At 37.6% G+C, this 26,695-nt stretch overlaps 1 protein-coding gene across 9 annotated transcripts in view; it reads right to left on the bottom strand.

Annotated features, from left to right (window-relative positions):
• The window catches only part of RIC3 (RIC3 acetylcholine receptor chaperone), a 94,384-nt gene that overhangs the window by 34,483 nt on the left and 33,206 nt on the right, over window positions 1-26,695 (bottom strand). For 5 of the 9 annotated variants that reach the window (XR_013156801.1, XM_077113883.1, XM_077113882.1 and 2 more), the window contains exons 2-5: window positions 10,211-10,437; window positions 10,086-10,136; window positions 9,190-9,262; window positions 6,500-6,593 (exon numbers count right to left, since the gene is read on the bottom strand). Coding sequence is in view for 8 of the 9 variants with exons in the window: in XM_077113883.1 (XP_076969998.1) it covers window positions 6,500-6,593; window positions 9,190-9,262; window positions 10,086-10,136; window positions 10,211-10,437 (445 nt within the window). In the remaining variant the exon portion in view is untranslated. Of the gene's footprint in view, window positions 1-6,495; window positions 6,594-9,189; window positions 9,263-9,712; window positions 10,039-10,085; window positions 10,137-10,210; window positions 10,438-26,695 lie in introns of those variants that run through there. The other 4 variants (XM_077113885.1, XM_077113884.1, XM_077113888.1 and 1 more) reach the window with 3 other exon arrangements.

Here is a 26,695-nt window from a genome sequence, read left to right on the forward strand (position 1 = left end):
TAGATGGAAATACTAGTGGTCAATGAGAGGGAGGGGTAAAGTGTATGGTATGTGTGAGTTTTTCTTTTTTCTCTTTATTTCTTCTCCTGGAGTGATGTAAATGTTCTAAAAAATGATCATGGTGATAAATAAATATACTACTATGTGATGATATTGTGAGCCACTGATTGTACGTTAAGAATGTTCATGTTATGCCTGCCATGCCAGAGGACCCGGGTTCAATTTCCGGTACCTGCCCATGTATAAAAAAAAAAAGAATGTTCATGTTTGTACGCTGTTTTGGTTTGATAATATGAAATAAATTAAATTAAAAAAAAGTTTGTGTTTGTATGTTGTTTTGTCAATTAAAAAAAAAAAAGGGCAACAGACATAATTAGACATTTTTCCAAAGAGGTCGTACAGGTGACTAAGGGGCACTAGCTATTAAGGAAATGAAAATCAAAACCACATGAGAGATCACCTCACACCTACTAGAATGGCTGATATTAAACAAACAGGCAACTACAAGTGTTGGAGAGGATGTGGAGAAATTGGAACACTTCTCTGGTGGGGATGTAAAATGGTATAACCACTGTGGCAGGAATGTAAAATGGTACAACCACTGTGAAGGAGATGGTTTGGTGGTTCCTAAGGAAGCTAAGTATAGAGTTGCCTTTCAACCCAGCAATCCTGCTACTCGGGATAAACCTGGAAGGTCTGAAAGTAGGGACAGGAACAGACATTTATACACCAATATTCACAGTGACATTATTCACAAGTTTCCAAAGATGAAAACAACCCAAGTGTCCATCACCAGGTGAATGGATAAATAAAACGTGGCATATCCATATAATGGAATATATCTAGCAGTAAGAGGGAATGAAGTTCTAAAGTATGAGACAACATGGATGAATCTTGAGGACACTATATTAAGTGAAATAAGTCAGACACAAAAGGACAAATATTTTATGATCTCACTGATATGAATAAATTATAATATGTAAACTCATAGATGTAAAATATAGAATATAGGTTACAAGGATACAAAATGAGGCTAAAGAGTGGGGAGCAGTTGTTTAATATCTGAAGCATGTTCAACTAGGGTGAATTTAAATGTTTGGAAATGGACAGAGGTAATGGTAGCATGTTTTTGTGAGAATAACAATGCTGAATGGAGTATGGGTGTGGTGGCAATGGGAAGCTGGGAGTCACGTTTGTTGCTAGAAGGAAAGTTAGAGGTTAAAAAATGGGAATGTAAAATACAGTAAACCTTGTGGTGAATAATGTCTGTGATTGAGTAACTATACAAAAATAAATAAATAATTTCATGAACTAGAGCAGATGTATGACACTATTATTAGGAGACAATAGAGGGATATATGGCAAAAAATGTACCTATTGCAAATTACAGACTATAGTTAACAGTAATATTTTAATACTTTTTCATCAGCTATAACAAATGTACCAAACCAATACTATGGATCAATAATAATATGGGGGATATAAGGAGTACAGGAAGAGTGGAATTTTCTTTTCCTTTTTATTTCTTTCCTGAGTAATGAAAATGTTCTAAATTTGATCATGAAGCTGTTTGTACAACTACGTGATGAAAATGAACCTGAGTGTATACTTCATACGGTTTCTATACTGTGTGAATATATCTTAATAGAATTACATTAAAAAAAAAAGACAATGGCAATTAAATGCAATACATGATCCTGGATGGGATCTGGCAAAAGAGGAGAAAAGGCTCAAAGGGACATTACTGGGGCGTAAGAAGAAATTGAATTTAAGACTGTAAGCTTTTGCCAATGTTAAATTTCCTAAATTTGATACTAACATTAAGGTGATTACATAAGTGAATGTTCTTGTTCTTAGGAAATGAACATGGCAGCATTAAGTGTTCAGAGAGCATTATGTATACAATCTACTCAAGTGGTCACAAAATGGCCAATTGATTGACAGACTGTTGACAGGTGGATGGATGGATAGAAACACTGATCGACAGATGACAGATACACAGATGGATAGAATAATACTGCAAATGTGGCAAAATGTTAAAATTGGTGGATTTGAGTACCTAGAGGGGTGTACAGGGATATGTTGGGGGGTCCCTGTATGGGGTTTGTATTATTTTTCTAACCAAAGTAAGTTTGCAACTAATTCAAAATAAAAAATTTTAACAAAAGAAAAAAAAAAGCAAAGGCATTTGATTTTGACTTTTGGCTCAGAAGAAGCCAAGTGCATTCTTAGGTAGTTCCACATATAGGTTCATCTGACACAATCTACCTCTACTATGCCACCCAAATTTGACCCCAATAAAATAAAAGCATACTTGAGATGCACCAGTAGGGAAGTCGGTGCCACATATTGGTGCCACATCTGCACTGGCTCCAATAATGGACTCCTGGGTCTCTCTACAAAAAAGCTGGTGATGGCATCACTAAGGCAACTGTTAACTAGAAAGGTCTAATGATTACAGTGAAATTGACCATTCAGAACAGAACTGACCCAGACTGAGGTAATACCATCTGACTCCACTCTGATCATCAAAAGCTGTTAAGGAAACACCCACAGACATAAAGAAACAAAAAACATTAAGCACAGTGGAAATATCACTTTTAATGTGATATTTCCATATTGTAACAGATATGGCACCAATCTTTAGCTAGAGAACTCTTGGAACCATTAAAGAGATTCTGGGGATCGCCCAGTCTGTGGGCTGCAATGATAATTATGACTGCCACCCTCACGACATCATAGATGACATCAACAGTGGTGCAGTGGAATGGCCAAATAATTAAGAACTATAGAGGGAAATATTTCAATAAAGGATCATTTTACAACCAGTTAAAAAAAAAAAAAAAAAGGAAAGGCATTCATTCAGTCACTCACTTATTCTCTCATCCTTTCAACTAAACTTTTTTAGAGCTTGTACTAGGCTTTAGGAATGAGAAGGATAATCCCTGACTGTTATGGTTAAGTTCATTTATCCACCTGACTAGGTTATGGTGTCCAGTTGTTTGGTCAAGAGAGCACTGGCCTGATTGTTACTATGAGGATATTTCATGAACATAAATCATCAGTAAACTGACTCCATCTATGGCTGATTAGATCCATAATCAACTAAGGAGAGTTCCTTCAACAATGAGAGAAGTCTCATCCAATCTTTGAAGGCCTTAAAAAGAGGAGTGATGATTTCGACAAGTCAAAAAGGGAGAATTTCCATCTCTACCTTAGCCAACCAGCTTCTCCCGGGAAATTCATCAAAAACTTTCATCGGAATTCCCAGCTTGTGACCTGCCCTATGGAATTTGGACTTGCCCATCCCCACAGCTGTGTGACTGAATTCCTATTTAAAAAAAAAAATCTCATAATATTTACATAATGTGTGTGTATATATAGAAATATATATCCTGTTGGTTCTGTTTCCCTAGAGAATGCTGACTAATAATACATTGACCTAATGGAGTTTATAGTCTTTTGAAAGGAGACAGAAATTAATTAGGGGGAACAGCAAGACAGGGTGATTGGTGAAATATGGGAAGTGAAAGAAAAGATGAATCAAGGGTAACATCTAACTTCTGCTTTGGGTAACGAAGTAGATGGTAGAGACATCTGCTGAGATGGCAAACAATAACTGTGGAGTTGGTTCAGGGGGGTAGATGATGATTTTCATTCTGGATATTCATTCATTCAAGAAACATTTACTGTTTGATAAGATTAAGGGTCGGTATCTATGAGACATGCCTAGTAGGCCTCTAAATGCACAAATCAGGAACTAAGGAGATGCATCGCAACAGGGAATGACTATGATTTATTCTTCCACCATGAAAATAATAATATGACCAAATGCATGACTGAAAAGTGAGTATCTACTCTTATTCAACAACAACCATTCAGTGAGTTCCTACTATATAGACACAGTAAACAAAATAGACTGTATCTGACCTCAAAGAGTTTACATTCAAGCAATTCATACAGAAATCTAAGTAGTCCAGACACATACTCAACATCTTCCCAGGGCTGTTTACTGACAGAGGTTGTGCCCTCACCATTCCCCTCAGACCATGCCATGCTTCTAAGAGGTGAATGATTACAACTGGACATGCTACTCCAGGAAGGAAATTTTGCTGAACACAGAAATGAGGACCCCTTGATCATGATTTCTAGATCCTTTCCTTAATGTCTGAGTCCTTAGGCTAAATACTTTAATATCAGACATACATGGAATACTACAGGCCTTCCAGAAGGCTTCATTATTTAAACAATGTGTATAGACTTATATCACTCATAGGTGAAAGCAATCTTATGTCTAAAATATTCTATTAGATAACCTTAAAAAGCTTTCCCATATTTCTATTAAGATAATGTTTCAGAAACAACATATTTATGGAATTTTAAGCAAACATCCTGTAATTATGAATAAATATTATACAGAAGGACTTAGAAGGCTATAAATGAATGTGTCTTTGTCTAAAATCCTCTCCTTGATCCCCCAAACAGTATTTTTATCTGACACAAAAAACACTGAAGTATTTTAGATTCTTCTAATAATCATCAAAACACCAAAATTAGGATAAAGGATATAGGATATAAGAGTAAAAAGGAAAACAATTTAGAAACAGGGGGTTCCTAACCTTCCAGTTTTGAAGGTAGAAGTGCCAGAGGGCCTAGCTCTAAGGATAAAAGGTGCTGAATTAAGGAGTATTGGGTAAAAAGTCATCTTTATGAGTCGGAAGTGAAAGATTTGGGAAAGTGAGTCATATTCGCTTAAGTGGAAGGAAAGTTGCTCCCAGTTTCTGTGAGATACTTTGGAAAACATTTTACATAACCTCTGCCATGTCACAGGATGAAATCAACATATTCTCAAGGAGTCCGTATCACAGCATCTCATAAAGAGTAAACTTTTTGGGCTAGGAGCTGTGGCCCCAGAAACAATGAGCGTGCAACTTCAGCTGCAATGTGAGGACAACTCTTCCTCTGTACACTGCATTCCTGGCTTAGGCAGTGGACAGATGATGAAATCATGTTTTTTAAGCCAAGACTCTCTTAGTTTGGGTAAGGGACTCTACTAGTTTGGTTCCCAGTAACTGAAGATACTAACAATGAGAACATATCTTCATGTGGTTACTTATTCACGGTTCTGGGGTTGGGTCTTCCACCTGGAAGACCCTGCCCATAGGTATCCACTTATGGTTTTACCCCTTGGGTGTGGCACAGTGCTTCCAAAGGACCTTGACCAGGGTACTGATGCTTTTGAGGCACAAGGGTCTACTAAGGCCTGGGTAGTGCCACACCCAGACTGTGAGTGGCACTTACAGAGTGAGGGCAGATAAAGCTAGAAAAGTATATCACCACAAATTGATTCAGGCATACTCATATAACACTCATATATTAGATATTGTATATAAAGCTTTTAGCTCAGATCTTGGCCTTTACTGAGTGTTTAATAAATAGCAGCCATTATTATATACACATATATATACTCATGTAGAGATATAAACACAGATCTATATGACTTTGGGGAACTTCACAGATAGCAGCCCGGCTTCCAAAAGCAAAAAAGGTCAAGTCTCCTGGGCTCAGACAGGCAAGGTTCATCCTCATAAAAGTCATTTCATCAACGCTGTAGACTCTTCAGGAAAAAGCTAGGGCAGTAGAGACAAGTCGGACACCTGAGGATGTCCACTCCTCTTCTATACAACCCAGAGATGGGCAAAGCTGAGAGCCAATGAGTACCAGCAAGGAGAACAAACAAAAAAGACCGAAGTGGAGCAGCAATCACCTGGGCCAAGGAATCTACAATGCGCCTGAAGAGCTACAGGTGAGAACTTTCAATATATCCTCCTGCATGAGATTTTGCCACTCACCCCAACATTCTTCCTCCATTCTTGTCCGAAGGCCTAGCTGAAATAGAATCTCACTTTGTTCCTCAATGTCACATTCTAATTTGTCCTGTGTGGGCTCCCTAAACTTAAGTTTTCTTACTTGTTGCTCACTTCCACCAATCTCCTGAAGCTCGCTTTTTAGATCCTTGACCAGTCATGTAGCATGAGGAGTTACTTCTCATGCTAGATGGCTCCTAGTACCTACTTGACATGTCTAATTTGGTGCTGATACAGTCAACACAAAACAAATGACTAATCTGGTCACACGTCTCTTATTTTGTCTCAAATAGAAAACACAATATTCAATAATGTGGTTATACTTAAATGGTACCTTTATAAAATATCTAGGGAAGTGTCTTCCATTAAAATCTAGTTATTTTACCCTGCAGGATTTACTCACAAATTTATTCAGTTGAATAAAAATTTGCACAAAACTTATTATATACTTATTCTGTTGAAAACCTGAGGTTGCTTGGTAGTATGAAAATGGAAATGTTAAATGAGAACTGCTATATAAATGAGAAATAAGTTGACAGTTACATAAATTGAATGTAAATCAAATAAAGGAAAAAATTTCAGCTGATTATCTCTATGGGAAATAGTCTGAGTTCTGTTAGATGAAAACTTACCTCTCACCATTAGGCCCCACTCTGTTGATTAATTTTTCCATGGCTTCCTCTGTCTCCTTCAGTTTTTCTTGTAGTTGAGCAAGCTCAAAATTGGCTGTAAAATAAGCATCAATCTAAGAACCAACACAGACCATCCCTAAATCTTTTTCCAAAACACAGATGACTGTGATACTCTACTCCAGGCTGGTTCTGAGACTCAAAGAAGAAACTGAGAGTCTCTCCAGCTAACTAGGACAAAAAGGGTACCAATATCTGGGCACAGAGATCTACAGGATGAATGTTTAGTGAAGAACAAATCACTCACTCTTACACATAGAAATTCAGCAGGACTAGATAAAGAAAGTCCCAAGGAGTGAAAAGTATACTTCTAAAAGTCACTTAAGAAGAAATACAGAAGATACACCTACCCTTTCTGATCCAAATGATGCTTGAAGATAAGGTACCAAATTTATATGGTACTTTAGAAAAGGAGTTAAAACTCTTCCTAAAATGAGCAATATTTCACCTGCACCTAAGGTTTAAAACAAATCTGGGAGATAACAGTTTAAATGCTAAACTCCTTCAATTTGTCTACTGAAGCTAAGATTAAGACCCTGAAAGTAAAACAAAAAATAAATCAATCAGTACCTGAAATGAACTTTAAGGCAGTAGGATTATGTGATAGTCTAGCTTTTCTATTCCAGAACTGAGTGCTTTTCTACCTACAGGGTCACTGTAAGAGATAATAATTCAAAGGCCTTTTAATATTTCTAGAACACATCCTAATGCAGTCAGTTAGCATTTGTTAAGTATTCTGCAGGCTGCCACATAAGTGCTCAGGTTTTCTTTTCTACGTGATTCAAAATAGAAGCATAAGAAACCGATAACATACATTTCCACTACTATAAAACAGCTTCTTTTCAGTATTTGATTTACTTCTTTCTGTTTTAAGTGCATTATGTGACACGATATGGAATTTGCTACCCTTTACAGAGCCTATAAATCTTTTTAAAATTATATTACCGATAATGCATTTACAATCACTATTGGTTAGACCACACTACCTCAATTAAGAACATAACCTCTTTCTCAGAGGATTCCTTGAATATTTAAGATTTCCAGAAAGTTATGGCTAGGGACAGATGCTTCGGTGGAAAAGGCTTACTTCCTTTTGCCTTCTCCTTTTATCTTTCTTTTAAAAACCTCTGGTGAGGCTTCATTATCCACAGGATAAAGAAGTCTGGCCTTGACATGACTCCCAGGGGTGTGGACCTTCCTGGCAAAGTGGGACAGAAATCCTAGAATGAGCTGGGACTCAGCACCAAGGGATTGAGAAAACCTCCTTGACTGAAAGGGGTAAGAGAGAAATGAGACAAAATAAAGTGTCAATGACTGAGAGATTCCAAACAGAGTCGAGAGGTTATCCTAGAGGTTATTCTTACCCACTGAACAGTATCACCTTTTTAGTTAAGGTGTAATGGAGAGGCTCGGGGGAACTGCCTGAAAATGCAGAGCTGTGTTCCAGTAGCCATGTCTCTTGAAGATGTTGTATAATGATACAGCTTAGGCAATGTGACTGTGAAATCGTGAAAACCTTGTGTCTGATGCTTCTTTTATCTATCTTATGGACAGATGAGTAAAAAATATGGATTAAAAATAAATAAATAATAGGGGAAACATGTTAAAATAAATTTAGTAGATTGAAATGCTAGTGATCAATGAAAGGGAGGGAGGGATAAAGGGTATGGTATGTATGAATTTTTTTCTGTTTTCTTTTTATTTCTTTATCTGAATTTATGCAAATGTTCTAAGAAATGATCATGACAATGAATATATAACTATGTGATCATATTGTGAATTACTGATAATATATGTAGAATATAATGATCACATGGTAAGAATGTTTGTGTTTGTATGTTGGTATGTTTAATAAATTAAAAAAAAACAAAAAAAAGAAGTCTGGCCTCCAAGACCTTCAACAATCTGGCCTTAACCAGAACGGACTTCTTTCCCACAGCTGCCCTACACAAGCACTCTGTTCAAGGCTTAGTTTTTATCTGCCTTTGCCTTACTCAAGACATTCTTATCTACCTCATGAGCCCTCCTCCACTGTCACCCCAACTAGACATTTCTCATAACGCTTTTGCAACATTCCTTCTTTCTGAATAGTTAACTTTTCAGAAGTTATTTTTCCTGACATCCAACATAGACTATAAATTCTTAGAGGAAAGAGTCGTGTCTTATACAGGTGCACTGCTCCAGAGAGCACAGAATATTCTAGGGAGTCAATAAATATTTGATAACCATATTTCAAGAGTCAGAAGTTTCAAACTCTGTCCCTAAATCTAATAGCTGAATTTAGCAATGACTTGATTTCTCTACTTCAGTTTTCTTCTCTGTGAAACAATGCTGCCTGTTATCAATATTCTGGAATCTTAATGAGAAGAAACCCATTCCAAATGTGAAATATTAATTTGTTAATACTTTAAAAAGTGAACTTGTGTTTTTGTACTTTTTATAACTATTTTTCCCTTAAAAGCCTACATAAAATGGAAAATTTGGAGAATTCCCAGAGCTCAGTTTTTATATCAGAGTAATTTAGAGCCACTTTTGAGAAATGATTTTAAGTCATACGTACACATTGTCTTCTGGCTGTATAACAGCTGTCTGATTCAGTAACACTTAAGAATATACTGAGAAAGGGAACTTACTAATTTTCCTGTGGGCACTTCCAGGTGTGGCAGTAGAGCATGTCTGATCCTCTGCAATTTTTCCTTTTGAGAGCTGAGAAGTGAATGAGGTACAGCACATTAACAGCAGCTCAGAACCTCACTCATGGAACCCCTCATATTAAATGAAAAAAATTTTACAAAATGAAAAGGTGGGGAGACAAAAATTAAGTCAGAAATCAAATCAAATAGCAACATTAGAGAAACCACCCCACCCCCACCCAATCTCCCTAAAAAGCCACTAAGTGTGAGAAGTCTCCAAGTAAATAATTATCAAGGCACAAGAAAAAAAAAATCTTCCTACAGGTCATCTGTCTTGCCTTGCTCATCTAAAAGGGGACGATGTACCCCTCTGACTCCTTCTAAAATTCCTGGGCAAGAAGGAACTAACCCCTTACTCCAGTTAAGAAGGCAAAGTGAAGTTTCAGCCTCTAGTTCACAGTGCACAGTACCTCATGGAACTTAACTGGAGGTCTGGTTTTAAAGGACCCAAACCATGTCTCACCAGAGCTAGGAAATATTAGGCTCAGTTTCAGGACATGACAGTTCTATCTCACGGGAATTACTGGAGATGATGCTAAAAACAGGACCTCATACTCCTGGGGTAAAAAAAACGGGACAAAGTGGTGTTGGTACAGTTATTTGGCCTCACCGTGGGACTCAATGTGCTAATCCTAATAATTACGCTCTTCTTAGAATATCTTTATTCTTTTCAACTAGCAAAGAGACTCATTTTTTTTCTGAATTTGAACTAGAACATTCACTGGATGAGGAATTAGAAGACCCAGGTTGAAGACCTGACTCTGCCTTTTCAGTTTTTAATTCTGAGGCAAAGACTTTTTCATCTGTAAAACTGAGGCCATACCTATTTTACGTACCTCACAAAGGAAGCAAGGTTTAAGAGATGATGGACTTGAAAGTATTATGAACTGTAAAGACATACAATGATTAATGCAGACAATGATTTTTATTGCAATGGTATAACCAAGATGATTCTACTTACCTTAAATAGAATGTAGAGTATATATAAAAAAATCCCAAAACCATAGATTGGAATAATCTGTCCCATCAATCCTCTTCTACTATTGCCTCCTCCAGTGCCTCCACCTGTTCCTTTGGCCTTTGCAAATGCCTCTGCAAGATGAGACCTCTGAAAACGAGCCCCAGGGGTCTGGCTATCCAAGGGTGACTGGTGGTAATGCATTGTGGGTGGAAATCGACCCAATTTTCCTGAGAAAATAATAAATTATTCAGTTGTTATTTATTTTACTGTTTCACATATCAATATTATGAAAATATCTCATGTATCAAGGTACAAGTAACAGAAGTCAACTCAAGCAAATTTAAGAAAAAACAGCAGCTTGATTATAAAGATACAGGAGATATTAACACAAAATCTAAAATATGATGTGGCTGTCTCCAGCTGATTATCAAGCCCATTTTTCTTTTCCTTCTGAGTCCAGAGATAATACTACAATTTTACTTTCTCATACTATAAAATATTGCCATTTGACTGAGCTCCAGCAAAAGGAATATAATTGATGTGTGCTAGTTCCAAGCCTGGCTTATAAAAACCTCCCATGCATTAAACTCCATATTCATTTCCCTCTGTAGGCTGGGAAATTTCTTTAAGCTTCTTTGTGTACATGGCAGACTGATGGCCACCCCCAAACCCCTCAATCTGCATGTCCTTCAAGAGACCAGTAGCGACTGTTAATGTCTCTTGGTCTTAATTCCAAATTTCTGGAAGGAAGATTATGAGTAATCAACTTGGTAGGCATGTTTCCCTTTCCCATCAGCTATAGCATGTAGTATAAACAGAGTCGCAAGGCTCACCCTTGTGAGTGGAAGAACAGTGCTTAGAGAAAGATGACGGCATTAATTTTCTCACATTTTTTTTCCTCTTCAGGAGTAATGAAGCATTAATACTAACTGCCAACCCTCCTGAGAGCCAAAGGTAAGAAGGAAAGGAAAGACACCATTCCAAAAGGCCCTGTAAACAAGCTTGCATCATAAACCCCCGGGAGGGGTAATAATATAAGGCAGAAAAGAGTAGAGTAGAACGATTTCATAAATAGGTTTCTAAAAATACAAACCATAATGTTAATTTTTTTGGATTTGTCCTCAACAATCTTATGGATTACTGTTTAATAAAGACCATGAAGAGAATAAAGATAGATGAGGAAAAGATACTTGCAACATACTAGAATGTATACAAGGAATTACTATAATTCAATAAGAACACTAAAGGCAACCCAATAGAAAAATGGTCAAAGCAATGAGTGGGGAGCTGACAGAAGAGGAACCCTAAATGGGTCACAAGTATACATAAAAAAGGTGATCAAATTCCAAGTAAACCCAATGAGCAAAATACAAATACAAATTAAAACAATGAGATACCATTTCATACTTATCATGTATAATCAGAAGGGCAAAAATGGGAATTGTGGATAATGGTAAGGATTGGCAAGGATGTGAGGTGGCAAGAACTCTTATGCATTGGGGGTAAGACTAAACTGATACAGCCCTTCTACAAAGTAATCTGGCTGTACGTTATGATCCCACTCTAATATATAAATCCCAGAGATTTCTCAAGTAAGTCTGTATACATCTTTATTTACAGCTTATATAGATCTGTGTGAGAATGTTAGCTGAAGTGATGTATTAGCACAGAGCTTGAAGTAACTCTGATTACCATAACTGCAAGAATGGAAAAGCAAAACTGAATAGATTCAAACAAGGAATTCTCTGTAGTACCTTTTAGAAATCACACTTCAGATGTACATAGCTATGGTAACATGAATACATCTCTAAAAACAAAGCATTTAGTAAAAAAAAAAAAAAAAGCAAATTCCATTATGTAAGTTGAAGATACACAAGTATTCTACATATCTTTCAAGCAAATATATAGATAAAAGACATACAACAAACACATTAGAGTGGGTACACACAAGAAAGGAAGGGAATGGGCATATGGATTGGGGATAAAGGGTCAAAATTAAAAGGACAAATTCAAGACAGGAAACTTGCAAAATAATGTTAATAATGTGCTATGAACTGAGGAATATCTTTTTATCAACCAGCTGTTCCTGAAGTAAGAAAGGAGGCAGGTAAGCAAGTAAGGAGGTAAGACAGCTAGCCATTCAGGTGGAAGCTGCCTTCTGCCTTGTATTCTCCCTCAGCCATCCTCCACTCTAATCATCCTCCTTTTCCTCCCAATATTGACCTTGGATGACATGGCAATCACAGAAGAAATGCTACGTTTTAAGAGTGAGTCAGCAGCAGAAGCATTGTTTCAGAAAACAGAGAGAGGAAACCACTTACCACCCCCTTATTCTAATTACTGTTAACTACGTCACTTTAAAATAGTCAAGGATCTTACTATATGAAATGGTTGCATGCTGGCTTTAAAGCTATTATGTACCTTCGAAAACTGCGTAGCCAGCATCTAGAAAGGTAACCTTTCTCTTGAGAATATCTGATAATATCAGCTGGCTCATGTTCAATATACTAGATTTAATATTCATAGTAACATGTTGTTCACTTTACTATACTGAAAATACTGCCATTAAAACCTGGTATAAAACAAAAAATTAAAAATTAAAACTAGTTAATGAAATAAAAGATATTCTTTTGCATTTTTAAAACTTAAGAATGATGATGATGCTAAACATTACACATCTCTGCCACCAGACTTTTATACATTTATCAGTCAGGAAAATTTACTGGATACCTATTATATTGAAGACTGTAAGAAGTAAAGAAGAGCCATAAACAAAATATAAACCATCATCCCCACTTGGAACAACACTTTTCAATAATAGTATATCAAAGAAAAAAGAAAAAAAAGAAGGGAAGGGGGCAGGTTATCATGGACCTTATTACTAGATAAACTAAATGTCTACTGAAGGAATGCAGAAAGAGAAGAGAGCAGGGGGAGGCGGGTAGGGAAAGGTGATTGTCATCTCATCCTGCAGGATGAAGGATGAGTAGGTGCAGGTAAGTTCAGAAATGGAGGCCATGGTGTGGGAAACAGCTGGGGGGCAGCTGCTGGGCTTGACACCAGTCATCAGATGAAGTGAGGGTCTCAACCCAATGTGGCCTTAGCTTCCTTGGAAGAACCAAGCACTTTATCTGTAGCTGAGGAAAATGGGCAGTATATATGTCCTTTTGTATGTCTATGATCTCAAACCTAAAACAAAAGTCAAAACCTGCTCCCTTCCTGTTTTTCTTTGTGACAGGTTCTCTCAGACCTTTAGGCTTAGAACCTAAAACCTCTGGCACTTGTGACTAAGGGTACACCTGAGATGCAGTCCAGAGTAAGAATGCTGAATTTAGAAGAGATGTTCTTCTTTTTTATAAAGTGACCTAAACAGGGAGCAACCTCACTTCCTGGATCTTGGTAATACCATGTTTCTTAGAACTGAATAGCCCAGAATGTTTGAAAAGTTAATGATTATAAAACATCTGGAATTTGTAGTTGAACTAATCTGTAAAAAAAATATATTTTTTTTAAATTAAGAAATACTCCAGGTGTACAAAGAAGCATAGATGATATGTGTATTCTTCCTTCCACCCTTTGTGAGACAGCCACAATTTTGAATTTGGTATTTAACATTACAATGTTTGTTTTTAGACTTTAACCACATATGTATGCATCCATAAACAATATACTGTATTGTCATGCATACTTTAAAATTTAATATATAATGGTATCATAACTGTGATGGTTTGAAGCTATGTACCCAGAAAAACATGTTCTTAAATTTAATCCATTCTTGTGGGTGTGAAACCATTTTAAGTAGGAACTTTTGATGAGGTTAAGGTGTGGCCCAACTCAATCAGGATGGGTTTTTAATCCTATCACTGAGTCCTTCATAAGCAGAATGAAATTCAGACAGAGAAAACAAGCCAGAGAGGAACCAGACAGAAGCTGAAAGCTAACAGAACCCAGAAAAGAAGACAGGCCAGGGCAGGTTGCCATGTGCACTGCCATGTGACAGAGGAGCCAGGGGCCAAAGATCACCAGCAGTCAGCCCCAGAATGCTGGTCTTTGGAAAGAAAGCATCACCTTGATGACACCTTTGAATATTTCCTAATGTCAAAACTGAGAGCCAATAAATTCCCACTCTTTAAGTCCACTCACTGCATGGTATTTTCCTTAGTAACAGGGAAACTAAACAGTTTTGGGTGTCAGGACTGGGGTGTTGCTCTTCCAAATACCAAAAATGTAGAAATAGTTTTATAATTGGGTAATGGAGGCTTATCTGATAGAAGCCTCTGCTGGAAGAACTGTGAGGTACATAACAGAAAAGCTTAGATTGCTTTGAAGAGAGTTTTGGTAGAAATATGGACACAAAAGCACTTCCAATGAGGTCTCAGAAGGAGATGGCAAATGTGTTATTGGAAACTGGAGGAAAAGAGATCCTTGTTTTAAAGTGCCAAAAAACTTGGGGAAACTGAGTTCTTATATCAGATGGAAGAAAGGACCTGAAAGAAACAAACTTGGATATTTACCTGAGGAGATTTCCAAGCAAAATGTGGAAGGTTCAGCCTTGTTTCTCCTTGCAGCTTATAGTGAAATGCGAGAGGAAAGGGATAAGATGAAAACTGAACTCTTAAACACAAAGAAATCAGAAACTGACGGATGGAAAATTTTGAGCCTATCCAGATAATGTGCTCTTTAGACTACATTCACAAATGGCTCTCTCAGGGAACTCTCTGAGCTTCTGGAAACTGAGTCCCTAGAGAACAGGATTCCATTTGAAAGATTTAACCGAACATGGATGCAGTTAGCCATTCCAGGGGAAGTCAGGATTGGAAAAGCAGTTATGCAGGAAGGAACTGGAAAGTCCCTCTGTCTGATGGTTTGGATCCCTGTGAATTGCATGCAAAGCTGACAAGGTTTTTGTGAAATTTGTATTAACAGAAGCATGTCAAACTAGACCAAAAAGGACAGAGAAGGAATAATGACTTTAAGGGTAGAACCATGGAAGCTGGTATCTGGACCAAAGAGATCTCCTCAGGCCAAAGGAGTGGGATCATAGAAGGGGTCCACTCAGGTATGTGAAAAGGGTCTGCCCCTGTGCTTGGAGGAGACAGGTCATCAGCTCCAGGGCTTGGAGGTGGTGGTGGGCCTTGCACCCCACAGTTTAGGAAGAGCAGTGCCACCCCAATGCTTAGAGAGGGTTGGGCCTATGCCCTAGGGAGAGCCTGACTACCATCCTGATGTAGTGTGTAGGGCATATACCCCAGGGTTCAGGGAGAGCAAGGATAGGGCACAAGCACTTGGAAGGGGTTAGGATGCGGCTACATCATGCGCAGACAACAATACATGGATCTACAGATGAACTCTCAGACCTTTAATTCTACTGGAATTTGACCTGCTGGATTTTGGAATTGTTAAGAACCCATGACCACCGTTTTCCTTCCAACTCTGTTTTAGTTTCCTTGGCTGCTCAAGCAAATACCAATATAATGGGTTGGCTTAAACAATGGGTATTTATTAGTTCACATTTTCAGGTGAGAAGAAATCCAAATCAGGGCATTATCGAGGCAATGCTTTCTTCCTGAAGACTGGAATTCTGGGGCTGGTTGCTGTGATCTTTGGTCCTTGGCTCCTCTGTCACATGGCAATGCATATGGTGGCCCCCTTGGCCTCTCCTTTCTCTCCCAGGTTGTGCTGAATTTCAGTTTCTGGCTGCTTTCTCTGTGGTTTTCTCTCATTCTCAATATCTGAATTTCATTCTACTTATAAAGTATTCCAGTAATAAGATTAAGACCCACCCTGACTGAAGAGGCCCTCTCTTTAACTGAAATGACCTCGTCAAAAAGTTACAATGGGTTCACACCCACAGGCATGGATTAAGACTGAGAACACAATTTTGTAGGTGCATTGCTTCAAACCATTATACTCCCTTTTGGAATTCTAAAATTTACCTGATGCCTGTCCCTCTATTGTGTACTGGAGGCAGATCATTTGTTTTCTAGATTTCACAGGTCCACAGGCAGAGGTGAACTGTGCCCCAGAACAGACCATACCCATAACTGGTTTTGATGAGACTTTGGACTTTGCACTGTTTCTGAAATGACCTAAGGTTTTTGGAATGTCCCAATGGAACGAACGTATTTTGCATATAGAAACACCATGTCTTTCAGGGATCTAGAGGGCAGACTGTGGCAGTTTGGCCCAACTCAATCATGATGGGTCTTAATCCTATTACTAGATCCTTTATAGCAGAATGAAATTCAAAAAGATAGAAAGCCATAAATGTAGCAATCAGAAGCTGAAAGCTAATGGAACCTAGAAGTGAAGGGAGAGGCCAGGAGAGACAACCATGTACACTGTCCTATGACACAAGAGCCAAGGACCCATACCAGTAGTCGGCCCCAGAACAGAAGTCTTCAGGAAGAAAGCATTGCCTTTCTTTTCTTAGCCTCAAAACAATGAGCTGATAAATTCCCACCATTAAAGCCAACCCACTGCATGGAATTTACTTAAGCAATGAGGAAATTAAAACAATACTATATTCATGCTTCTGCAACTTTCTTATTTTGTCTCTTTTTCTGAGTGGGATCAATATTTGGGTTCAAAAGTACACCATTTCTAGCCATTCACCTAAACTGCAACATAGCATCTCATTAAATAACCATACCACAATTTACTTCCCCATCCTCCAGGTGAAGGTTATTTATGTTATTTCTGATTTTCCACTACTATTAAAAGTTCTACTTCACAGCTACAGTACCAAAGAGGATTTTTTAAAAGTTTTCTTTAAAAAAAATAGCTAAAGATATCAGAATATTAAAGATGATAGAACAGTAAAAGTGCAAGCTTTTCAATGTGGAAAACAGCTGTGTTGACTATCATTATATGTACCTGAGTATCCTCTAAAATGGGACTTGACTAAATCCTAATTTTTTACTGAAAGCTTTGCCCATATTTAGGTTTATTTAATTATAAAAATTTCACTTAGTATATCATTTAAGCTTGACTAAAAACTTAGTGACTTCTACAGAGTGAAGTTCTACTGTCTCTTGTTAATAACCATCCCTGTTGTTAAAAAAACTAAAATTCTAGAACTGTTAACAAAAGAGCTTTCTGAAAGCCACATTAAACCATTTGCAGCTTTTCATTCTTAGAGCAAATAAATCAATAAAGAACTGAATGTGTTTGTATTTCTGACAAGCTCCTTAAGATATGGAAACTTCTTCCTAAGTACTGAGGAAGTTCTTGAGGCTATTTTAAATTCAGTAACACTTAAAGTAGAGATCAGGACAACAGCTGTTACTGCTTTTTCCTCACCAGTCTCCTCCAAATACCCCATCTTGTCACATTCTTCTCCCAAAAACAGCACTTCGATGTCCACTGTCTTGACATTTTCTGCTAGTTTAACCAGATCTTTTCTTCAGCTTTTCCCAACCTCCCCACTCTCAATTCATCCTATATGTTACTAAAAGAGAATTGTGTGGTTAAACTCTTTAGCACAGGGCCTGGTCCATACATTCAATACACTTTACCTATTCTTTTTTTCTTCCTAGAGTAATTCCACAGAGCATAATTCCAACTGGCTTTTTTGCCATTTCTCTCATTAACAAAAAACTGTAATGGCTCCCACTGACAAGAGGCTGTGTTACACAAGAAGGCAGCAAAGTTTCAATCAAAGTTATTGGCTAAGATTCAGGCTTTGTCTCCAACTATTTAAGTGGAGTTTAAATTAACCTAGGGCTCATTTTCCTCATCTATTAAATGAGTATAATGATACTACCTTTCAAGACTGATAAAAGAATTATAAATTAAATAATATACACAAAGCACCTGGTACACAATAGATATTTAACAACTTCTGATTTCCCCTCTCTAAAACTGAACTCCTAAACAAGTGAATTCTAAAATCTACACCAAAAATATATATTCACACTTTTCTCTATCACATGTCCCCTAATTCAGCAGAACTAGACTTCTCAGTACACTTTCTTCCTTATGAACCTGTCTTTTGCCTTCATGCATACATAAGGAGTAAGCCTCTGCTTGCTCTGCTTTGCTTTTTTCTCCAATACTCACCTAAAACCAGCACATACCTCAGCCCATGTGGGATTAATGGTGCCCCCCCATATATATTCATGTCCTAATCCCCAGAACCTGTGAATTCTTAAAGATGTAATTAAGGATCTTTTGAGATGATGAAACTTTCCTAGATTGCAAGGTGGCCCTAAGACCAATGTCAATGTTCTCATAAAAGACAGACCAAAGAGGAAACAGAGAAAAGAGAAGACACAAAACAAAGAGGAATGAGACACATAAAAGAGAGGGGACAAAATGACCACAAAAGCAGAAATTGAAGTGATGTGGGTACAAATCAAGGAATGTCAACAGCCACCAGAAGCTGGAAAAGGCAAAGAATAGACTCTCCCCTGGAGCTTCCACTGGGAGTGCAACCCTGCTGAGATCGTGATTTTGTAATTCTGACCTCCAGAACTGACAGAATAAATACATTTTAAGTCACCTACTTTTGAGTAATTTATTAGCAGCAGACACAGAAAACAATACAGCTTCCATCTGCAAAGCATTTTCTCATGCCACCTCCATGTCAAAAGATACTACTTGACTCTCATTACTTGGATCTGCCACATCTGGCCCCGTGCTGGTTTGAAGGGATGTATGGACCCTAGAAAAGCCACATTTTAATCAAAATCCCATTTCATAAAGGCAGAATAATCCCTATTCAATACTGTATGTTTGAAACTGTAATCAGATCATCTCCCTGGAGATGTGATTTAATCAAGAGTGGTTGTTAAACTGGATTAGGTGACGACATGTCTCCACCCATTTGGGTGGGTCTTGATAGGTTTCTGAAGTCCTATAAAAGAGGAAATATTTTGGAGAATATGGGAGATTCAGAGAGAGCAGAGCAGAATGATATAGCCACAAGAAGCAGAGTCCACCAGCCAGTGACCTTTGGTGATGAAGAAGGAAAATGCCTCCCGGGGGGCTTCATGAAACAGGAAGCCAGGAGAAGCCAGCAGATGATGCTGTGTTTGCCATGTGCCCTTCCAGATGAGAGAGAAACCCTGACCGTGTTCACCATGTGCCTTTCCAGATGAGAGAGAAACTCTGTGTTCACCATGTGCCCTTCCACTTGAGAGAGAAACCCTGAACTTCATCGGCCTTCTTGAGTCAAGGTATCTTTACTGGATGCCTTTGATTGGACATTTTTATAGACTTGTTTTAACTGGGATCTTTTCTTGGCCTTAGAACTGTAAACTAGCAACTTACTAAATTCCCCTTTTTAAAAGCCATTCCATTTCTGGTATATTGCATTCCAGCAGCCAGGAAACTAGAACAGGCCCTATCCAAGAGTTGTATTTATGTCCTACCTCCACCATGTGAATGGACTGGGTAATATAAAAAACAAGTTAAACCTTGCACTAAATACCATTTTTACCCAATTTTATTTGGTCCTGACTGAAACCTAAAAAAAACATATCTAAGAAAGAGAAATGCAGGGTTGCTATGAGCTAGCCTGGCATACAAAGCTAAGTCTTGGTCTTCTCTTGTTAAACATAAAACTATTTCAGAACATTATTATCAGATAAGGCCATTATGTTATCTTGATGGATCAACACAAAAAATAAGACAACTCCATAATCATGCCTGAACAGACAAAACATGAACACTGTCCAAGCCACAAAATACCACACAGTCCCTTCTCTCCTGCCTAGTAAGAGTGACTACTGCTGTTTTGTTTTGTTTTGTTTTGTTTTGTTTTACCAATTACAGCATTAGCCTCATTCCAATCTGCCCTACCTTTACAAAAGCTATCATTTGTCTCATTTCTTGACAGCATCCTATCCAGAGTTGAGCCTTAACTCACCTTCCACCAATCACTTAAGTCAGACCCGAAATCTGTAATAAAGCTTTCCTTATACTCTCTTACTGGGGTATTCCCCAGTTTCCCAACATATGCATTCTCCCTTGCTTGCACAAATAATAAACCCAACTTGTTCAAGTATAGGTATGTTCCTAGTGGTTTCTGCCTGGAGGACAAATTAAGAACTTTTTGAATAAAGGTCCAGCTTTTTATTTTCTTAGGTCTCTCATAGGACATGCTCTGAGCTTTGCATGCTGTACTTTGTTGAACTTAGCTAGATGAACTATATACTGGGCTTTGGGCCTCTCCAGGAAATCTCAAGACCCAGTCCATTCACTAGCAGGACTATTTGTTTTCACTTCATTATCCTGCCAGTTTTCAATTTCACAGTTTCTAGACCAGAAAAAAAAAATCAAGATGACTGAACAAGGTGTTCCATGTCTACAAACATGCTCCATACCCACTTACAAGTTTCCAAACTTGAAAAAGTACCCAGGGCAGTGCAATGGTGGCTCAGCAGGCAAAATTCTCACCTGCCAAGCCAGAGGCCCAGGTTCGATTCTGGAGCCTGCCCATGCAAAAAAAAAAAAAAGTATAAAAATACCCAATTTACATGCATTCACTGGCTCTCAAATTGTTTCCCGATGTTTTTCATAATATATGAACATGAAAGTGATCCTTAAGATCAAAATAACTTCCTAAAATCTCTTCTTTGAACACTTCTTCAGAATAGATATCTGATGGTTCATCAGGAGAAAAGAAACAGTAAGGGACCAAAATAATATATTTGTCCTCAGACATTTATGCACCCACACACAGAGCACTAACTTGAGATAACAGATTTATGTGTGTGTGTGTCTGTGTTCTATACGCATGCATATTATGTGTATGTGTATGTTGTTTTATTTTCACAACTCAGAAATAGCAAGACTCAGTGGAATAGAACTCACTTGAAAATAATGTGGTGGCAAAAGAGTCTGAGCTATTCCAGAGGAACAGGGCTACTGGGGAGGTGTTGGGAAGCGTCCATATTATAAGCAATAAAATAGAAGTTCACTGGACACGGGCAAGGTCAACAGGAAAGCTGCCCAGCAGACATTATTGTAGGAACATCACAGGTTCCCAGCCAAGCGCAAGTGATGGATAGGACTCTCCTTAAAGGAGACTGCAACTACAGCAAGCAGCAGCATACTGATATCTTGAAGGATTTCAACCACCCTGGCACCTGTTCAGTCTTAAACAGGAAATGGAATACTTGACAAGTTCTTTTTTTTTTTTTTTTTAAATTGGAGAAGATGTAGGTTTACAGAAAAAGCTATGCAGAAAATACAAAGTTCTTACATCATCCCTCCCACCCCATATACACACACACACACACACACATATACACACACAGTTTTCCCTAGCATTGACACTGCATTAATGTGGTATATTTCCTACAAGTGATGGAACAACATTATTATAATTATATTATTAATTATAGTCCACAGTTTACATTAGGGTTCACTGTTTATGTTGTCCACTCCCATTGATTTTTTATTCTCAAAACATATACAAATAAAATTCCCAATTTTAACCATATTCAAATATATATTTCAATGGTGTTAACATCACAATGTTGTATTACCATCACTACCATCTATTGCCAAAACTTTTCCACTATTGGTACAGAACAAGCATTAACTTTCAATTCCCTACGCCTACTCTGGCCTCTGGAAACCCATATTCTAGTTTCTGACTCAGAGTTATGCTTAGTCTAATTATTTCAGCTCAATGAGATTATATATTTGTCCGTCTGGCTTATTTCACTCGACATGTCTTCAAGGTTCATCTATATAGTTGAGATATCAGAATTTCATTCTTTTCTACAGCTGAATAAATATTCAATTGTATGTATATTACCCATTTTTTTTATCCATTTATCTGTTGATGGACCTTTGGACTACTTTTATCTTTTGACAGTTGTGATTTATGCCAATAGAATATCAATGTGCAAATAGAAAGCCCTGCTTTCTATTCTCTGGGTTATACCTAGAAGTGGGCTTGATGGGTTAAATGGTAATTCTAATCATAACTTTCTGAGGAACTGCTGAACTGTTTTCTACAGCAGCTACATCATTTTGCATTTCCACCAACAACCAATGAGTATTCTTATTTCTCCACATCCCCTGTAATGCTTATTTTCTGTTCTTTAACAGAGCCATTCTAGTAGGTGTGAAATTGTATCTCATTGTACTTTTCATTGAATTTCCGTAATGGTTGATGATGTTGAACATCTTTGTGTGTGCCTACTAGGCCAACTGTGTATCTTCTTTGTAGAAATGTCTATTCAAACTTTTTGACCATTTTTTAGTGGTGTTATCTGTTTTTGTGGATGCGTTTAGTATTTCTTTATACACTGTGAATATTAAACCTTACTGGATATGTGGTTTTCAAATATTTCCTCATATTCTATAGGATGTATTTTTACTGTCATGATGAAGGAGTCCTTCAGTGCACAAAAGTTTTAATTTTGGCAAGTTCCATTTACCTATTTTTTCTTTTGTTGCTTCTACTTTTGATATAAAGAAAACACTGCCTAACACAGGTCCTACAGATGTTCCTCTAAGTTTTCTCCTAGGAGTTTTATCACTTTTGGTTCTTACATTTAGTCTTTGATCCATTTTTTATTGATTTTTGTATATGGTGTGAGGTAGGGCCACCTTCATTCTTTTGCATATGGATATCCAGCTTTCCCAGCACCATTTGTTGAAGAGATTCTCCTTTCCCATTGAGGAGACTTAGCAACCTTGTCAAAAATAAGTGAGAAAATCATGTAAATTTTTTCCTCTGTTCTATTAATGTGGTGCATTACATTAATTGATTTCCTATGTTGAATAATCCTTGCATACCTGTGATAAATATCATTTGCTCATGGGGTGCATGATACTTTTAATGTGCTGTTGAAATCAGTTTGCTAGCATTTTGTTGGGATTTTTGCATCTATATTTATAAAGGATATTAGTCTAATTTTCTTTTATTATTTTTATTTGGCTTTATTTTAGGGTAATGCTGGATTCACAGATTGAATTAGGAAGTGTTTCCACCTCTTCAATGTTTTTGGAAGAGTCTGAGCAGAATTGGTGTCAATTCTTCTTATAACATTTGGTAAAATTCATCTGTGAAGTCATCTGCCTGGACTTTTCCTTGTTGGGAGGTTTCTGATGATTGGTTAATCATTTTATTTATCATTTATCTACTGAGATTTCCTATATCTTCTTGAGTATGTGTACGTATTTTGTGTGTTTCTAGGAATTAGTCCATTTCATCTAGGTTACTTAATTTTCTGGCATACAACTGCTAATAGTACCCTGTTAAAATCCTTCTTTTTTTTTTTTAACATGGGCAGGCACCGGGAATCGAGCCGGGATCTCCGGCATGGCAGGTGAGAACTCTGCCTACTGAGCCACCACAGCCCACCCTAAATAAAATCCTTTTTATTTCTGTGGGGTTGCTAGCAATTTCTACCCCCCTTTAATTTCTTATTTTATTTATTTGTGCCCTCTCTCTTTTTCTGTCAGTCTAGCTAAAAGTTTCTCGATTTTTAAATCTTATGAAACAAACAAATTTTGGTTTCATTATCTGTATTTTTTTTTAGTCTCTACTGAATTTATCACCACTAATCCTTGTTATTCTCTTCCTTCTGCTTGCTTTGAATTTGCTTTTTTTTCAAGATCTTCCTGATGCAAGGTTGTTACTGATTTGAGATCCTTTTTTTAATGTAAGCATTTACAGTTATAAATTTCCATCTGCACTGCCTTCCCAAAAGATTTGGTATATTTTGTTTTCATTTTCATTCATCCGCCTCAGGTTATTTCCTTATTTCCCTTGCAATTTCTTCTTTGACACCCTAGTTGCTGAAAAGTGTGTCATCTAATTTCCACATACATGTGAATTTTTCAAATATTCCTCTGTAATTCATCTCTGTCTACATTCCATTGTGGCTGGAGAAGATACACTGTATGATTCTAATATTTTTAAATTTATCGGGATTTTTTTAGTAAGCTAACATGTTCTATATTGGATAATGACCTATGTGTACTAGTTAAAAATATGTATTCTGCTGCTGTTGGGGGTTGGAGGAAGTGTTCTATATGTCAGTTAGGTCTAGTTTGTTTATAGTTTTATTCAAGTCTTCCATTTTCTTTTTGATCTTCTGTCTGAATATTCCAACCATTATTGAACATGATGTTTTGAAGTCTTTGCCTATTAATGTAAACTGTTTCTCCCTTCAAATCCATCAATATTTGTTCCATGTATTTTGGGCCCCTACTATTAGGTGTATATATATTTATAATTATTAGGCCTTCTTGCTTAAGTGACCCCTTCATCGGTATATACTGTCCTTCTTTGTCCCTTGTAACAGTATTTTTTTCTTTTTTGGGCTTTTAAAAAGGCATTTTATTAAGTTCCAAGGTTATACTTTCAAAACCAAGAAAATGTCCAAACCAAGGCACCCAGAGAAAGATACTTTAACTGCAAAGAAAGGGGCCAATGATGTTCCGGCTTTCTCTCTAAGCTAGGAAGGCACATGGGGATGTCTACTAGCTTTCTCTCCTGGCTTCCTGTTTAATGAAGCTCCCCCAAGGGTGTTTTCCTTCTTCATCTCCAAGGGTCTCTGGCTATGTGGGCTCTGTTGGTTCTGAAGCTTTTTCCAAAATGGTTCCCTCTAAAAGTAAGCAACCCACCTTCAATGGGTGGAGACCCATATCAATGGAAAACGTCGAATCACAAGTTACCAGCCACAATTGGGTGGGTCAAATCCCCATGGAAATGATAAAAATGACCCCACCCAGCAATACTGAATGACAATTAAAGGACATGGCTTTTCTGGGATATATAATAGCTTCAAACTGACACAGATATCTATATAGTGAATAAGAATAACCTCTAGGATAAACTCTTGAATATGTCTGAAATCTCTCAGACACTGAAACTTTATTTTGTCTCATTTCTCTCTTCCCCTTTTTGGTCAAAAAGGCCTTCTCAATCCCATGATGCTGGGTCCTGGCTATCCTGGGAGTCCTGCCCCATGTTGCCAGGGAGATTTCCACTTCTGGTAGTCATGTCCTACACAGGGCAGAGGGCAGTGAGTTCACCTGCTGAGTTGACTTAGACAGAGAGGCCACATCTGAGCAACAACAGAGGTTCTCTGGGTGTGACTCTTAGGTATAATTCTTAGTAGGCTTAGCTTCTCCTTTGCAGGAATAAGTTTCATAGGGGTGAGTCCCAAGAGCAAGGGTTCACCCTATTGAATTGGTTGTACCCACTGCTTGCAAGAAAATCAGGAATTCCCCAGATGGGGAAGTTTAATATTTCTTTCTTTCTCCCCAGTCCCCCAAGGGGATTTTGAAAATACTTTTTTATTCTCTGCCCATATTACTCTGGGATATATTGAGGCATCACACTAATGTGTAGTTACCAATGAAGATCTCATGCCCTAACCAAAGTTCCATGTAATTATGGGTTCAAATAAACTGACCATACAAGTTATTAGATAATGCACCACTCAAAATAATGCAATACCCAAAATGTTGCACTGTTTTGGTTTGCTAGCTGCTGGAATGCAATATGCCAGAATTACAACAGCTTTTAAGAAGGGGAACTTGATAAGTTACAAGTTTACAGTTCTAAGCCTATATAAATGTCCAAACTAAGGCATCGAGGGAAAGATACCTTAATTCAAGGGAGGCCGATAGGTCAGGAACACCTCTGTCCACTGGGTAGTCACATGGCTGGCATCTGCTGGTCCCTTGCTCCTGGGCTCCACTGCTTTAAGCTTCTGTTCCTGTGCGGGTTCCTCACTTTGCTTCTCTGAGGCTGGCTTTCATCTCTTGGCTTCCCTTGGCTCTCTCCAGTTTCTGGCTTGCTCAACATCTCAATGGTGACATATGTGGGGCTTCAAGAATCTCCAAACATCTGTTTCTCTATTCGCCAAGTGTCGGCATCTGTGTCAGCTGTGCTCTGAAGTTTCTACTGGCTCTTTCATTTCTTCATAACAGTCTTTTACTTAATATCTATCTTATCTGATATTAGTAGAGCTACCCCAGCTCTCTTTTGGTTGCTATTTGTCATCTATTTTTGCCCCATCCTTTCACTTTCAACCTACTTGTCTCTTTAAATTTCAGTGAATCTCTTGTAAACAGGATAGTTGAGTGTACTGGTTTGAAAGAATGTATGACCCCTAGAAAAGCCACATTTTAATCAAAATCCCATTTCAGCGAGGGGTAAGGGGTATGGTACATATAGTTTTTTTTCTCTATTATCATTTTATTTCTTTTTCTGTTGTCTTTTTATTTCTTTTTCTAAATCGATGCAAATGTACTAAGAAATGATGAATATGCAACTATGCGATGATATTAAGAATTACTGATTATATATGTAGAATGGAATGATTTCTAAATGTTTTGTTTGTTAATTTTTTTAATTAATAAAAAAAGTTTTAAAAAAATCCCAATTCATAAAAGTAGAATAACCCCTATTCAATAATGTATGTTTGAAACTGTAATCAGATCATCTCCCTGGATGATGTGATTTAGTCAAGAGTGGTTGTTAAACTGGATTAGATGATGACGTCT

Source organism: Tamandua tetradactyla, chromosome 8 (genome assembly GCF_023851605.1).
Source record: "Tamandua tetradactyla isolate mTamTet1 chromosome 8, mTamTet1.pri, whole genome shotgun sequence".
Classification (NCBI taxonomy): domain Eukaryota; kingdom Metazoa; phylum Chordata; class Mammalia; order Pilosa; family Myrmecophagidae; genus Tamandua; species Tamandua tetradactyla.